The 17,829-nt window shown below is 50.4% G+C and overlaps 1 protein-coding gene across 7 annotated transcripts in view; it reads left to right on the top strand.

Moving 5' to 3' along the window:
• COL11A2 (collagen type XI alpha 2 chain) overlaps positions 1-17,829 on the top strand; it is a 363,078-nt gene that overhangs the window by 285,001 nt on the left and 60,248 nt on the right. For all 7 annotated transcript variants that reach the window (XM_078641597.1, XM_078641592.1, XM_078641591.1 and 4 more), the window contains 2 exons: positions 5,937-5,990; positions 8,384-8,437. In XM_078641597.1, the coding sequence (XP_078497723.1) occupies positions 5,937-5,990; positions 8,384-8,437 (108 nt within the window). The remainder of the gene's footprint in view (positions 1-5,936; positions 5,991-8,383; positions 8,438-17,829) is intronic.

Here is a 17,829-nt window from a genome sequence, read left to right as displayed (position 1 = left end):
GTAGTCAATTACTAATGTACCACCCAGATGATGCTGTAGTCATTTACTGATGTACCGCACAGGTGACGCTGTAGTCAATTACTAATGTACCACCCAGATGATGCTGTAGTCATTTACTGATGTACCGTACAGGTGGCGCTGTAGTCATTTACTGATGTACCGTACAGGTGGCGCTGTAGTCATTTACTACTGTACCGCACAGGTGAGGCTGCAGTCATTTACTGATGTACCGCACAGGTGAGGCTGCAGTCATTTACTACTGTACCGCACAGGTGAGGCTGCAGTCATTTACTAATGTACCGCACAGGTGACGCTGTAGTCATTTACTAATGTACCGCACAGGTGACGCTGTAGTCATTTACAGATGTACCGTACAGGTGGCGCTGTAGTCATTTACTGATGTACCGTACAGGTGGCGCTGTAGTCATTTACTGATGTACCGTACAGGTGGCGCTGTAGTCATTTACAGATGTACCGCACAGGTGACGCTGTAGTCAATTACTAATGTACCGCACAGGTGACGCTGTAGTCATTTACTGATGTACCGCACAGGTGACGCTGTAGTCAATTACTAATGTACCGCACAGGTGACGCTGTAGTCATTTACAGATGTACCGTACAGGTGGCGCTGTAGTCATTTACTACTGTACCGCACAGGTGAGGCTGCAGTCATTTACTGATGTACCGTACAGGTGGCGCTGTAGTCATTTACTACTGTACCGCACAGGTGAGGCTGCAGTCATTTACTGATGTACCGCACAGGTGAGGCTGCAGTCATTTACAGATGTACCGTACAGGTGGCGCTGTAGTCATTTACTACTGTACCGCACAGGTGAGGCTGCAGTCATTTACTACTGTACCGCACAGGTGACGCTGTAGTCATTTACTGATGTACCGCACAGGTGACGCTGTAGTCAATTACTAATGTACCGCACAGGTGACGCTGTAGTCAATTACTAATGTACCACCCAGATGATGCTGTAGTCATTTACTGATGTACCGCACAGGTGACGCTGTAGTCAATTACTAATGTACCACCCAGATGATGCTGTAGTCATTTACTGATGTACCGTACAGGTGGCGCTGTAGTCATTTACTGATGTACCGTACAGGTGGCGCTGTAGTCATTTACTACTGTACCGCACAGGTGAGGCTGCAGTCATTTACTGATGTACCGCACAGGTGAGGCTGCAGTCATTTACTAATGTACCGCACAGGTGACGCTGTAGTCAATTACTAATGTACCGCACAGGTCAGATGGCTTTACTGTCTGTCCCTAGATTCAAGCGGAAGAAACACGGAGGCCTTAGGTTTTCTTATCTAGCCCCGTCCTTTTGGAACTCTCTTCCTCTTCCTCTTAGGTTGGCTTCCCCCTATTCCAGATTCAGATCTTTCCTTAAAACGCACCTCTTCACTGAAGCGTATCATTAGTTGATTTCCCTTGTTATGTTATTGCTTGTCTCTCCTCCTAGCTCTCTCCTTATAGCGCCAAGGAACCTAATGGTGTTAGCGCGCTCAATAAATTGATTTAACATAACATAACATAACAGGTGACGCTGTAGTCATTTACAGATGTACCGTACAGGTGGCGCTGTAGTCATTTACAGATGTACCGTACAGGTGGCGCTGTAGTCATTTACTGATGTACCGCACAGGTGAGGCTGCAGTCATTTACTGATGCACCGCACAGGTGAGGCTGCAGTCATTTACTACTGTACCGCACAGGTGAGGCTGCAGTCATTTACTACTGTACCGCACAGGTGACGCTGTAGTCAATTACTAATGTACCGCACAGGTGACGCTGTAGTCTACAGATGTACCGTACAGGTGGCGCTGTAGTCATTTACAGATGTACCGTACAGGTGGCGCTGTAGTCATTTACTACTGTACCGCACAGGTGAGGCTGCAGTCATTTACTGATGTACCGCACAGGTGAGGCTGCAGTCATTTACTACTGTACCGCACAGGTGAGGCTGCAGTCATTTACTACTGTACCGCACAGGTGACGCTGTAGTCAATTACTAATGTACCGCACAGGTGACGCTGTAGTCTACAGATGTACCGTACAGGTGGCGCTGTAGTCATTTACAGATGTACCGTACAGGTGGCGCTGTAGTCATTTACTACTGTACCGCACAGGTGAGGCTGCAGTCATTTACTGATGTACCGCACAGGTGGGGCTGCAGTCAATTACTAATGTACCGCACAGGTGACGCTGTAGTCATTTACTAATGTACCGCACAGGTGACGCTGTAGTCAATTACTAATGTACCGCACAGGTGACGCTGTAGTCATTTACAGATGTACCGTACAGGTGGCGCTGTAGTCATTTACTACTGTACCGCACAGGTGAGACTGCAGTCATTTACTGATGTACCGCACAGGTGAGGCTGCAGTCATTTACTAATGTACCGCACAGGTGACGCTGTAGTCAATTACTAATGTACCGCACAGGTGACGCTGTAGTCATTTACAGATGTACCGTACAGGTGGCGCTGTAGTCATTTACAGATGTACCGTACAGGTGGCGCTGTAGTCATTTACAGATGTACCGTACAGGTGGCGCTGTAGTCATTTACTGATGCACCGCACAGGTGAGGCTGCAGTCATTTACTACTGTACCGCACAGGTGAGGCTGCAGTCATTTACTACTGTACCGCACAGGTGACGCTGTAGTCAATTACTAATGTACCGCACAGGTGACGCTGTAGTCAATTACTAATGTACCGCACAGGTGACGCTGTAGTCAATTACTAATGTACCGCACAGGTGACGCTGTAGTCTACAGATGTACCGTACAGGTGGCGCTGTAGTCATTTACAGATGTACCGTACAGGTGGCGCTGTAGTCATTTACTACTGTACCGCACAGGTGAGGCTGCAGTCATTTACTGATGTACCGCACAGGTGAGGCTGCAGTCATTTACTACTGTACCGCACAGGTGAGGCTGCAGTCATTTACTACTGTACCGCACAGGTGACGCTGTAGTCAATTACTAATGTACCGCACAGGTGACGCTGTAGTCAATTACTAATGTACCACCCAGATGATGCTGTAGTCATTTACTGATGTACCGCACAGGTGACGCTGTAGTCAATTACTAATGTACCACCCAGATGATGCTGTAGTCATTTACTGATGTACCGTACAGGTGGCGCTGTAGTCATTTACTGATGTACCGTACAGGTGGCGCTGTAGTCATTTACTACTGTACCGCACAGGTGAGGCTGCAGTCATTTACTGATGTACCGCACAGGTGAGGCTGCAGTCATTTACTACTGTACCGCACAGGTGAGGCTGCAGTCATTTACTAATGTACCGCACAGGTGACGCTGTAGTCATTTACTAATGTACCGCACAGGTGACGCTGTAGTCATTTACAGATGTACCGTACAGGTGGCGCTGTAGTAATTTACTGATGTACCGTACAGGTGGCGCTGTAGTCATTTACAGATGTACCGTACAGGTGGCACTGTAGTCATTTACTGATGTACCGTACAGGTGGCGCTGTAGTCATTTACTGATGTACCGCACTGGTGACGCTGTAGTCAATTACTAATGTACTGCACAGGTGGCGCTGTAGTCATTTACAGATGTACCGTACAGGTGGCGCTGTAGTCATTTACTGATGTACCGTACAGGTGGCGCTGTAGTCATTTACAGATGTACCGTACAGGTGGCGCTGTAGTCATTTACTGATGTACCGCACAGGTGGCGCTGTAGTCATTTACTGATGTACCGTACAGGTGACACTGTAGTCATTTACTAATGTACCGCACAGGTGACGCTGTAGTCATTTACTGATGTACCGTACAGGTGACACTGTAGTCATTTACTGATGTCCCGCACAGGTGACGCTGTAGTCATTTACTAATGTACCGCACAGGTGACGCTGTAGTCATTTACTGATGTCCCACACAGGTGACGCTGTAGTCATTTACTGATGTCCCGCACAGGTGACGCTGTAGTCATTTACTGATGTCCCGCACAGGTGACGCTGTAGTCATTTACTGATGTCCCGCACAAGTGACGCTGTAGTCATTTACTACTGTACCGTACAGGTGACACTGTAGTCATTTACTAATGTACCGCACAGGTGACGCTGTAGTCATTTACTGATGTACCCTACAGGTGACACTGTAGTCATTTACTAATGTACCGCACAGGTGACGCTGTAGTCATTTACTAATGTACCGCACAGGTGACGCTGTAGTCATTTACTGATGTACCGCACAGGTGACGCTGTAGTCATTTACTAATGTACTACCCAGATGACGCTGTAGTCATTTTACTGATGTAGCGCTCAGGTGACGCTGTAGTCATTTACTGATGTACCGCACAGGTGACGCTGTAGTCATTTACTACTGTACCGCACAGTTGACGCTGTAGTCATTTACTAATGTCCCGCACAGGTGACGCACATGTAGGCACACACGACACACAAGCAGGCACAAACATAAGCATATGTACACACACACACCCGTAAGCGCACACACTACCAAGCACACAGGCAGTCACAAACATAAGAAGATGTACACACACATGTAAAGACACACACAAGCAGACACTATAAATATATGTACACAAACACATGCACATGTATACGCACACACTACCAGGCACACAAGCAGACACAAACATAAACAGATGTACACACACACACACGGATGTAAACACACAGACTACTAGACACACAAGCAGACACAAACACATGACACATGTAAACATACACACTAGCAGAAACAAACATAAGCAGATGTACACACACACACATGTAAACACACAGACTGACAAACACACAAACAGGCACAAACACAAGCATATGTACACACACACACGTAAATGCACACACTACCAGGCACACAGGCAGTCACAATCATAAGCAGATGTACATACACACACACACACACACATGTGAACACACAGACTACCAGACACACAAGCAGAGACATAACATGGCACATGCAAACAGACACACAAGCAAACACAAACATAAGCAGATGTACACACATGTAAACACACAGGCTGCCAGACACACAAGCAGACACAAACATAGGCAGATGCTCGCACACACATGCACAGACAATCACTGACGCACAGTCCAGCGCTCCTGACCCACACTGAAGCAGAGGCGATCATTGTACATACAAAGGATACGGTTGCGGAGTGGGTGCCATGCGCACTGTGACAGTCTTTGGTGACCCTCAGCACCCCGGCCCTTCCCGCCTTACCAGATCTCTGGTGCTGAACCAGCACTAAGGAGGTATTGGGTGGGACAGAAGCTGCAGGCGCCACCCTCCCTGTCACATACCAAGGAAGTGAGACTGCAGCGCCCCCAGGTGTGGTGTGGCACTACATTTCTCAGCAGCAGTGGGCAGTGCCCCCCGGACTGAGATTCCCCCTCCAACGGCTTCTGATAGCACATGGGCGCCTAGAGGAGCGTCGCCTGGCCCCTGCCATGGCCTGGGAGGGCCTTGTGCATGTGCAGGGCATCCATCCATCTGCAGGCATGCGTGAACCTTACTAGTCTCCGGGTGGAGGCCTGGGCTGGAGCCTTGCGTGCTCCAGTCCTGACGCCTGGAACTGACCTACCGGAAGTAGGGGCGAGCCTTCCCAGTGTTAATGAAGCCGCTGCCACTCCTTGTGGTACCTGTGGGCATTATTCACTCTCAAGTGCCATCACATGCAACACTGACGCCTGCTGACTACACTCAGGTGGGAAATATTGCTGCAGAAAAACCCACCAAGAAATATAATAGGCAGCAGGATGGACCCCTGAGCACACTGTGGCCTCTTCAAAGATGCTCCAGTGAAGAGGCAGTTTCAGGCCTTTTGGGTCTGAAACTGTTGTCATCATGAATGACCCTGTACAAAAACTGGGGCATGATCTGAAATCACCACTGATCTATGTTTTTTATACACCTCTACCTCCATAGGGTCAAGACGGTGCCAAGGGGGAGCGAGGAGAAGACGGCGAGCAAGGGCAGGCGGTGAGTGTTGGGTTGTGTTTTTCTTCCTGAATCCCTTTGAAGTTCATTTGTGGTTTCTGCTGATCTCAGAAGTTCTGTCTCCTTACCTGTAGCGGAATACGTTGCTGCCTCCTTCTTTACAGAGCTCTGTTTCTGTCTGCAGATGAATACTTTACCCTTACTCTGTGGAGTCCCACATCTGTAGATATGGCCCTGCGGTCTCTTATTCCTGCCTGTCCTCTTCAAACACTGCATAAAACATCTGTACACATACTCAAAACTGGTAAAATCACATGGGGCCCGATTCACAAAGGTAAACTTAGACCTGAAGTCCAAGGGCCTGATTCACAAAGGAAAACTTAGACCTGAAGTCCAAGGGCCCGATTCACAAAGGTAAACTTAGACCTGAAGTCTAAACTTAGACCTGAAGTCCAAGGGCCCGATTCACAAAGGTAAACTTAGACCTGAAGTCCAAGGGCCCGATTCACAAAGGTACACTTAAACCTGAAGTCTAAGCTTAGACCTGAAGTCCAAGGGCCCGATTCACAAAGGTAAACTTAGACCTGAAGTCCAAGGGCCCGATTCACAAAAGTAAACTTAGACCTGAAGTCTAAACTTAGACCTGAAGTCTAAACGTAGACCTGAAGTCCAAGGGCCCGATTCACAAAGGTAAACTTAGACCTGAAGTCCAAGAGCCCGATTCACAAAGGTAAACTTAGACCTGAAGTCTAAACGTAGACCTGAAGTCCAAGGGCCCGATTCACAAAGGCAAACTTAGACCTGAAGTCCAAGGGCCCGATTCACAAAGGTAAACTTAGACCTGAAGTCTAAACTTAGACTTGAAGTCTAAGCTTAGACCTGAAGTCCAAGGGCCCGATTCACATTGGTAAACTTAGACCTGAAGTCTAAACTTAGACCTGGATTCTAAGGGCCCGATTCACAAAGGTAAACTTAGACCTGGAGTCTAAATTTACCTTTGTGAACTGGGCCCTTAGACTTCTCATTGAAACTTAGACTTCAGGTCTAAGCCTACCTTGGTGAATCGAGCCCTTAGATTTCAGGTCTAAACTTATACTTCAGGTCTACGTTTACCTTTGTGAATCGAGCCAATGAAGACTTCCCTCCCTTCACCAGTAATACCCACGGACAAAGACTTGTCACTTTAAGCAGCTCGGAGTGAACTGACTGTGACAGGGTGGGGTTATATAAAGCTCCTTAAAGTACAGGGTCTGCATCTATCTGTAGATCAATCACTTGGACCGTTTCCCTGTAGTGGTCGGTCAGCCATTTCTAAATGTGATATTCTTTATACAACAGAGTGCTACGTAAAAAATAATGCTGTGTTGCGGGAGGATAGAAATCATAGCCAGGTTTACTGCAAATCACCCTCATGCAAAACATTGGGTGTTTAACAGAGTGCACAGCCTTGCACCCTAGTGCAAAGGTGAGACATCAGTGTTGCAAATAAAGTTTGTAGAGACGCCCTGCAGTTCAAATTTCCTATTTGAAAACAGCCACAAAAGAGCAAGCCACGTTAATGTACCTAGTTGCAACACACAAGTATTGTGCACAGACCTCACTTTTCCCCTCATTTGCGCCTCGCGTCCCAGGTTTTGAGACACAGCCAGGTCAGACCATCATATCCGACCTGGCCTTGCATCAAAACCTAGTGGAGTTTGCGCAGGTCACCCCTCTGCAGGAATGAACTGAGGATTGGCCCTTCGAGCACAGGGCAGTTTGACACTGCTCAAGGGTCTGCTTTCAGCACTACAGACGCTCGAACACTCGGGAGTTGATTCGTCCTTCCCTTTGGGTCAAGCGAATGCCAGCGCAAACACATCGCGAATCTAAGCCTGGGTGGTCCTGCGGCCACTACAGTTGTATCTGTAAACAACTCAGCTGTCCTCTGGTTCGGTTTAGTTCTCTGTCTTTGTGGGTTAGTCTTGGGGGCCTCTGTGTCTCTCCAGCTCTCCCTTTCTTGCTGTCCCCGTAGAGAGACCCCGTGGTCTTCTGCTTCTGTTCAGGTCTCTGAGTCTCTCTGTAAATGAATCCCAGGGACCTCTGTCTCTCTCTACTTCTCTGTGGTTGGTTCAGTGTTGTCTCTCTGTCTGTAAGTGAATCTGTTTGCCTCTGAATCTCTATAGTTCTGCCTGTATCCATCGATGAATCCACTGGCCATGGATTCCGCATGGTTCTCTGTCTCTGTGGACGAGTCCCCGCGCCTTCTGTCTGTCTACAGGCCTCTGTCTCCTGTGTTACTGTCTCTGTCTGTAAATTACTCTTGTGGCCTCCGGTCGTCTATAGGTCGATCTCTGTAGATGGGTCTTTGAGATCTGTGTTTCTCCACAGTTCTTTGTCATTGTGTGGTTCCATGTTACTTCACTCTTCTGATGAATGTTTTCTACCTGTTGTAGGGTTCTCCAGGTCCCACCGGTGAGAACGGCCCCCCTGGTCCTCCAGGGAAGCGGGTAAGTACACATGTTATATCATGTTGTGGTGTGTGCAAGAGTTGTGGGGTTGTGCCAGCATGAGGTTGAGGGCTGGTGTGACTGTTCCATCTGACTGATGAGCAATGGGTTATCTTGTTACAAGCTGACTCTGGGGTTGGCTTCTCTGATGCGTGATATGGTTGTACGCGTACAGTCAAGGGCTGGAGTGGTGGTACCCTCTAGATGATGAGTGATGTGGTGTCGCCCTCCAGGCGGCCTCCAGAGTTGTTTCCTCTAAGCAAGTGGTGTGCGCACATAGTCCAGGGCTGGAGAGGTTTCTCCATTGAGATGATGAGTGATGTGGTATCGCCCTACAGGGGGTTCCAGAGTCTCAAGTGGTGTGGTGTGCACATATAGTCCAGGGCTGGAGAGGTTTCTCCATTGAGATGATGAGTGATGTGGTATCGCCCTACAGGGGGTTCCAGAGTCTCAAGTGGTGTGGTGTGCACATATAGTCCAGGGCTGGAGAGGTTTCTCCATTGAGATGATGAGTGATGTGGTATCGCCCTACAGGGGGTTCCAGAGTCTCAAGTGGTGTGGTGTGCACATATAGTCCAGGGCTGGAGAGGTTTCTCCATTGAGATGATGAGTGATGTGGTATCGCCCTACAGGGGGGTCCTAGAGCTGTCTCAAGTGGTGTGGTGTGCGCATATAGTTCAGGCCTGGAGAGGTTTCTCCATCTAGACGATGAGTGATGTGGTATCGCCCTACAGGGGGTTCCATAGTTGTCTCAAGTGGTGTGGTGTGCGCATATAGTCCAGGGCTGGAGAGGTTTCTCCATCTGGGTGATGAGTGATGTGGTATCGCCCTACAGGGGGTTCCAGAGTTGTCTCAAGTGGTGTGGTGTGCGCACATAGTCCAGGGCTGGAGAGGTTTCTCCATCTGGGTGATGAGTGATGTGGTATCGCCCTACAGGGGGTTCCAGAGTTGTCTCAAGTGGTGTGGTGTGCGCACATAGTCCAGGGCTGGAGAGGTTTCTCCATCAGGGTGATGAGTGATGTGGTATCGCCCTACAGGGGGTTCCAGAGTTGTCTCAAGTGGTGTGGTGTGAGCACATAGTCCAGGGCTGGAGAGGTTTCTCCATCTGGGTGATGAGTGATGTGGTATCGCCCTACAGGGGGGTCCTAGAGCTGTCTCAAGTGGTGTGGTGTGTGCACATAGTCCAGGGCTGGAGAGGTTTCTCCATCTGGGTGATGAGTGATGTGGTTTCTCCCAGCAGGCGGCCTCTGGAGTTCTTGTATTGTACGCGTACATTTGAGGCCTTTAGAGGTTGTTTCTTTTGGGGATCTATTTAAAGATATGATTTTGCTATCTCAGTGGTGGGTGGACTGGACTCCAGTTGCCACCATGTTTTCCCAGCCTGTAATATCTGTTATTTCCCTTCCTTCTATGGGAAGGTCAGTGGTGCAGCCTTTCCATCAAACCCTTCCTCTCATGCTTGGTGGGGAGCAAAAATATGAAATTAGGATGATGACACAGTCGAGTGCCAAAAGAAAGCCCATCTGAGCCCGTGTGTGACTGGACGCGGCTAGACTTGCGGCCTGTTGTGTCATCCTCCCAATGTCACACCACTCCTTCAGATGGGTACCCACCACCACAGTAAGACTTTCTGCTTTATTACAGCTCCTTTATTACGTAAAAGACTCCCGCCAGTAATATTTTGGAGAATGCGCTTAATAGAGGGGTGCTTTAATAAAAAGTTAGCAACTAAAGAAAGTAATAATGCAGGTTATTCGTCTAGGAACCCCTCCTCCTTGCATGTAGGTAAGTTGGATCTCACCGATCTGCTCAATGTTAGATTGCTGTCAAAACACAAGCCAGAAATCTGACTTTCTGCTTCACCAGGAGTGACATTTCTTTTGATTGCTAAGACATGGATGAAAGAATCCTCTGGTCTGGATATGCGTCGCAGCCCCAGGGGCTACTAGATCCTTTATGTTAATTCAGTTGGCGGGGTCACGATTGCTTTTCAATACCACCTATCGATATCAACTTCTGCAATTAACAATGATGAATTGTCTGTTTAAATGTCCTCCTATGGCCCAGGAGTCGACCTGGCCTGGCTTCTGATTTCAGTAACTTATTTAGCCCATCGTATCTCTCTTGTTGCTCATGAAGCAGCCAATTAATCATACTAGGAGACTTGAACCTCAATATTGACAATGCTCCCAGGCGGGGCTCCCCCAGTTACGACAGACCCCTGGCCGCGCCTCGACTGGTGCTGGCCCATCGCGCCACACCTTTTCTGAAGGCCATCTCTGTTCCCATGAGGCACAGGGTCAGACTGATTTGCATATGGCTGGGCCTGAACTGGGGTGGTGAACCGAGCTAAAGAAGGATGATGGATTCAACCCAGATCTCTGACTGGGGGTGCGTGTCTGATAAGTTTCAGCGCTCCGTCCATCATCTCCTTGTGTATACAAAACACCAGTGTCCTGGGGACTACCCCTGAGATAGAGCTGCCCTCCCCACCAGGGTGTTGGACAGAGGAGAGGGCCTCTGTACCGTGGTAGTCCATGCATTGGGCCTGAAGGTGCTCAGATGCTCTTTCTTGGCATGTTTTTATGCACCGGACGTTCCATCTGGACAGGGTCCTCTTTGGGCCACCCTTCCTTTCTTAACCCCGGCGAAGCCAATGAATCGCTGTCCATCCACCGGTGATCCTTGGTGCGCGCGATGAAAAAACAATCGCTCTTTTCCTGTCCAACTTATGAAGCCTTTCCTTCTCCTTACACTGATGTGGCAGACAGACAAGAGCAGCAAGAGTGCCAGGCTGTACCAGGCTCTACCAGGCCAAAGCTTGACTCCACCTTCAGCAGGAAGTAAGCCCGAGTTTGTGGCACCACCTTGACACCTGGTCAGGGAGGTGTTATACAGAGGTAGCACGGCGAGCACCTGAAGCTCTCTCACACGGCGAACACCGGAAGCTCTCTCGCACGGCGAGCACCTGAAGCTCTCTCACACGGCGAGCACCGGAAGCTCTCTCACACGGCGAGCACCTGAAGCTCTCTCACACGGCGAGCACCGGAAGCTCTCTCACACGGCGAGCACCTGAAGCTCTCTCACACGGCGAGCACCTGAAGCTCTCTCACACGGCGAGCACCGGAAGCTCTCTCACACGGCGAGCACCTGAAGCTCTCTCACACGGCGAGCACCTGAAGCTCTCTCACACGGCGAGCACCGGAAGCTCTCTCACACGGCGAGCACCTGAAGCTCTCTCACACGGCGAACACCGGAAGCTCTCTCGCACGGCGAGCACCTGAAGCTCTCTCACACGGCGAGCACCGGAAGCTCTCTCACACGGCGAGCACCTGAAGCTCTCTCACACGGCGAGCACCGGAAGCTCTCTCACACGGCGAGCACCTGAAGCTCTCTCACACGGCGAGCACCTGAAGCTCTCTCACACGGCGAGCACTGGAAGCTCTCTCACACGGCGAGCACCTGAAGCTCTCTCACACGGCGAGCACCGGAAGCTCTCTCACACGGCGAGCACCTGCAGCTCTCCCACACGGCGAGCACCGGAAGCTCTCTCACACGGCGAGCACCTGAAGCTCTCTCACACGGCGAGCACCTGAAGCTCTCTCACACGGCGAGCACCGGAAGCTCTCTCACACGGCGAGCACCTGAAGCTCTCCCACACGGCGAGCACCGGAAGCTCTCTCACACGGCGAGCACCGGAAGCTCTCTCACATGGCGAGCACCGGAAGCTCTCTCACACGGCGAGCACCGGAAGCTCTCTCACACGGCGAGCACCGGAAGCTCTCTCACACGGCGAGCACCGGAAGCTCTCTCGCATGGCGAGCACCTGAAGCTCTCTCACACGGCGAGCACCGGAAGCTCTCTCACATGGCGTGCATCCGTACTTACGATGAGAGATACCTTCTTTAATGGTCAGCATTCTCAGTGAGGAACTGCGCATAGGGCCAGAGGGCATGGGCATTAAGAACCTGAGGGCCACGTTAAGGTCTCTCTGTGGCATGATAAAGAGAGCAGCTGGGAACACATGTGTAGGCCTCTGAAGAATGCATCACAGCCAGTGACTCCAATAACAAAAGAAGGCCTGGCTGAAACCTTTAACGGTGACCACAGTGAAGCCTTGCCGGACCATTGACAACACAGTCACCACCAGACAGTTTGGCCATTAGAGGATCAATGTGACCGTCTGCGCACCAGGCCACAAACTTCACCCAACAACCAGAATAACTAGATTTGTCCGCCGGGCACCAAGCTGCGGGGATCGCATCGACTACTTCTTCAGGCAGATCAGTCCCACTCAGTTGGCGCCGCTCAGTCTGGCAGAGCAGTGAGGAAGGCTCCAAGGGTAACCTTGCTGGTGGAAGCTTGAAGCACCAAGCTCCCAGGAGTCTGGTGCTGGGTCAGAAGGGCCAGATGCCCAGGTGCAGGCCTACGATACCCAGCCGCAGGGTGAATTACTGCAGGAGTCAAGCATGGCTTGGACTTGGAGGCCATCAGTGTCTCTGCCAAAGCTTCTACATAGGCACCCGTGCAACCACCAGGCAGGACCGCCTCCATTCTCAAGGCCGCAGAGAGGGCCGGATGCCCAGGTGCAGGCCTACGATACCCAGCCACAGGGTGAATCATGGAGGAGTCAAGCATGGCTTGGACTTAGAGGCCATCAGTGTCTCTGCCAATACATAGGCACCCGTGCAACCACCAGGCAGGACCGCCTCCATTCTCAAGGCCGCAGAGAGGGCCGGATGCCCAGGTGCAGGCCTACGATACCCAGCCACAGGGTGAATCATGGAGGAGTCAAGCATGGCTTGGACTTAGAGGCCATCAGTGTCTCTGCCAATACATAGGCACCCGTGCAACCACCAGGCAGGACCGCCTCCATTCTCAAGGCCGCAGAGAGGGCCGGATGCCCAGGTGCAGGCCTATGATACCCAGCCGCAGGGTGAATTACTGCAGGAGTCAAGCATGGCTTGGACTTGGTGGCCATCAATGTCTCTGCCAAAGCTTCTACATAGGCCCCCAGGCACACCACCAGGCAGGACCGCCTCCATTCTCAAGGCCGCAGAGAGGGCCGTTTCACCTGATCAGGAACTGCGTTGGTATGGTATTCAAAAGGGGAGGTCTCTGCGGTTAGAAGTGTCTATCAGAAGAACAAGTTACTCACCTTCAGTGATGCTCTTTCTCGTGGATTCTGCCACTGCAGGTTCCTCAGCGCCCTCCCACCTCCCCTTTCTGTGAAGTGGACTTGTAGGGTTCTGAAAAGGTCACAATCTAGGTTTTTCACTTTGCAATTTTTTGATCAGTAACTGTTGTTCCATGTCAGGGCACGGGAAAGAAGTTAAAAAGAGAACTACAGTCAGTGTGCAGGAATGGTGCCTATATATGGTGACTGTATATGGTGCCTATCTATCTATCTAAGCTTGTTTCCTTTCCAGTAAAGAATTGGCTTGGTAGTTTGGTCTGTCCTGTTCCCATGATGCACTGGGCCAGGGACAGACTAATTTGCATATAGCCAGGTTCTGAGCTGGGATGGTGCAGTGAGCTAAAAAACGGTGATGGATCAAGCCCTGATCTTTTGACTGGGTACGAGTGTTCTGTTTAATTCAGATACTCTGTCCATCACCACCCCCACTTTTTGAATCGTTTTAGCCACCACAATTGTGGCAGAGAATACTCAGATGTGAGTCCCTTGCTCACTGCACCATCAGGATTCAAGCAAGCCGGGCCGAAGACGGCTGCAATGCCAGAAACCGGTCCCCGGAAGCTTGTTTCCTTTCCAGTAAAGAATTGGCTTGGTAGTTTGGTCTGCCCTGTTCCCATGATGCGCTGGGCCAGGGACAGACTAATTTGCATATAGCCAGGTTCTGAGCTGGGATGGTGCAGTGAGCTAAAAAGCGGTGATGGATCAAGCCCTGATCTTTTGACTGGGTACGAGTGTTCTGTTTAATTCAGATACTCTGTCCATCACCACCCCCACTTTTTGAATCGTTATCTATGGTGACAGCGCCTTGAGACCCTCACGGATGAGTAGTGCGCTCTATAAATCCCTGATTGATTGATGGCTGTCAATCACGGGTGAGTAGCATGCTCTATAAATCCCTGATTGATTGATTGACGGCTGTCACTTCGGCAGCCAGTGGGAGGCCACTGTAGAGTCCGATGGTGCCACCTGCCGGCGCCTGGGTGCTATTGCTAAGAATATTTCTGGATCTAGTGTGACTCTTGGGGTAAAGGTGAGGAATCTGTGGTTAGATAAAGTGTCCACTAGAGGGAGTTTTACCAAAAGCTAAGAAACTTGTTCTTCTCGAGCTCTGTGAAACCTTAGCTTCATATTTGAGCACACAAATCCAAGCAATACAATCTACCTCTACTTTTACTATTGGGAATTCTGCTCTTGACTCATCGGCTAATTCCAATTCTCATCTTACGACTTGGTCTTATTTTTTGTAGATATCAGCACTAAATCTTTTTAGTCTTGAAAGCAAATTTCCAGATCTCCTTTTGATCCCTGTCCAGCTGAAATGTTTCATCCCGCAGTTCATGTACTTGCTCTTACTATAGCCGATCTCATTAACTGTCGCTTTTCCGCTTCTTATGCTCCACCCAGCTGGAAACAAGCTCTAGTGGTCCGCTCACTGGAAAACCTTCAGCCGATCTAAACTTGACCTGGAATCATCGCCTCGTTCCCTGATTGCCATTCCTCTTTAAGATAGCAGAAAGAAAAGTCAGTCAACAGTTTACATGGAACCAATGATGGCAGCTAGGGAAACTGGTGCTGCACCACTTGAAGGTGCCATTGTGACTGTTCAAAGCTCAAGTTGCCCACCTCCAATGAACAGCTGCTCATTGGTCATACATTAAGAACATTAAACACTCAAACGAGAGGCAACAAAACAAAGCGTACACAAGGAGAGTTTGTACAAGAAGCAAGGTAGATAAGACTAGTGGGTCCTGTTTGTCTGCGCCTGTCTTTTGTTGGTGTTCTTCTTCAAAAAGCACAAACACAGCCAAAGCGTTTCGCCTTAACATAAAGGCTTCCTCAGGGCAGCTTTGCATAGAAAGCTTATTATCAGCGAAACTGCGGAAATAACGTCACAAGGATCAACCAATATCCGATGTGTACTTTTTAGGAACGAGTTTGTGTCCCTCAAAGCTTGAAAAAAAACAAAAATTCTATGGTACATTTTGAAGTAACGCATTCGAAATTCTGAAGTCAAATCCTCCGAGCTGTGTTCAGCAGGTCCATGCAGCAAGTACCTTCTCATTTCTAGCAGAGTGACAGGCGTGGAGCTCATCCATCCTGTAGAAGCAGGATCTTCTTGGCCCGTCTCCCACTCCGACCCAATGACATTCATCCATCCTGGGGAAACCCAGGGAATGAGTGCCCTCTTGACCCTGCCAAGCTCGGAGGTCATCCAACCCGGGCAGACATTTACCTTTCGACCTATGAACTCATCCAACCAGGGGGAAGAGTGACCTCTTGACCCCTCTTCAGCTAATAACGGATCCCCCCTAAGGAACCTGGGGGGAGAGTGACCTCTTCACCCCTCCACAGGGGTCCCACTAAGGAACCTAGGGAGAGAGTGACCTCTTCACCCCTCCACAGGGGTCCCACCTAAGGAACCTAGGGAGAGAGTGACCTCTTCACCCCCCCACAGGGGTCCCACCTAAGGAACCTAGGGAGAGAGTGACCTCTTCACCCCTCCACAGGGGTCCCACCTAAGGAACCTAGGGAGAGAGTGACCTCTTCACCCCTCCTCAGGGGTCCCACCTAAGGAACCTGGGGGGAGAGTGACGGTGAGAGTGACCTCTTGACTTTATGAGGGCACGGAACAAATCCAACCTGGAGACGCAGTAATGCCTTGACCCCATAAACACTAGGAGCAGTGACCTTTTGACCCCGCCAGGCTAGGAACTCCTTGAACCATGGGAAGCGGTGACCTTTTGACCCTTCCATAGCTAGGAACTTATCAAGCTTGGGGAACGAGTGACCTCTGGACCCCAACACAGGTAGGAACGCATCAAACCTGGGGAAGGAGTGACCTCTTGGCCCGCCACAGGTAGGAACTTATCCATCCTGGGGAAGGAGTGACCTCCTGACTAAATGAAAGGTAGAAACTCGCCCAACCCTAGGATTCAGTAACCTCTTGACCCCATAAACACTGGGAACTCATCCAACTTGGAGGAGCAGTGACCGTTTGACCCCATCAGGGTAAGAACTCTTCCAACCATGGGAAGGACTAACCTCTCGACCCGCCATGGCTATGAACTCATCCATCCTATGGAAGGAGTGACCTCTTGACCCTATTATTGCAAGGAACTCATCCACCCTGGGAAAGGAGTGACCTCTTGACCCCACCACGGCTACGAACTCCTCTAACTTGGGAAGGAGTGACCTCTTGACCCCACCACGGCTACAAACTCCTCTAACTTGGGAAGGAGTGACCTCTTGACCCCACCACGGCTACGAACTCCTCTAACTTGGGAAGGAGTGACCTCTTGACCCCACCACGGCTACGAACTCCTCTAACTTAGGAAGGAGTGACCTCTGGACTACAGCTAGGAAGAGGCGAGGATTTATCCAGTGTGGTAATCATGCCGCGCTTCTGATGTGCCTATTTAGAGACGGTTGGAATATTGTTATGGTAAGATAAGTGTATTTGTAAAGCGCGCTCTCTCCCGCGAGGGCGTCCTGGCACTGCGCAGGTGTGTGTGCCTAGCTCTGGCCATGGTAGGCTGGTTGATTGAAATACCAGGCCTTCAGATTGTTGCGTAATTCAAGAAGAGAGGAGGAGGCTCTGATGCGACAGGGAGTCCGTTCCACGCTTCGGGCTTTCGGAGCGATGTAAGAGAACGCCCGACCTCCCGATCTTGTACTGTGTATGCCTGGGATGGTTGCGAGTAGGAGTCCTGCGCAACGGAGGGGTCTGCATGGTTGGTGAAAGGAGATGCTACTGTTCAGGTAGGTGGGGCCTGTGTTTTGAGCAGTGCCTTGAATATGCGTGTGAGGAGTTTAAATTGAACACGTTTGTGTATCGGGAGCGGTGGAGTTCCCTGAGGTGTGGTGAGATTAGTATTCTGTGTGGGAGGGGGAGGATGAGTCTGGCTGCCGAGCTCTGGATGGTCTGTAGTCTTCTAGTGAGTTGCTCAGTGGTCCTGGTGTAGAAGGTGTTCCCATCGTCCAACGTGTCGATGGCCATGAGTGACAGTTTTCCGAGTGTTGCTTGGGAGCCATTTGAGGATCTTCCTCACATCTCCAGGGAGCCGAAGCAGGATGCCGTGACCGCGTTGACTTGTGCGGGCATTTTCAGTTCGCTGTTCATCACTCCAAGGTTCCTGCCGTGGGGTCTGGGTGTGTGTGTGGGTCCGAGTTTGGCCGCCACCAGTCGGAGTCTCAT

This window comes from Lissotriton helveticus, chromosome 5_1, assembly GCF_964261635.1.
Source record: "Lissotriton helveticus chromosome 5_1, aLisHel1.1, whole genome shotgun sequence".
NCBI lineage: Eukaryota > Metazoa > Chordata > Amphibia > Caudata > Salamandridae > Lissotriton > Lissotriton helveticus.
The sequence above is the reverse complement of the archived record's forward strand: the minus strand, read 5'-3'. Positions and strand labels throughout refer to the sequence as shown.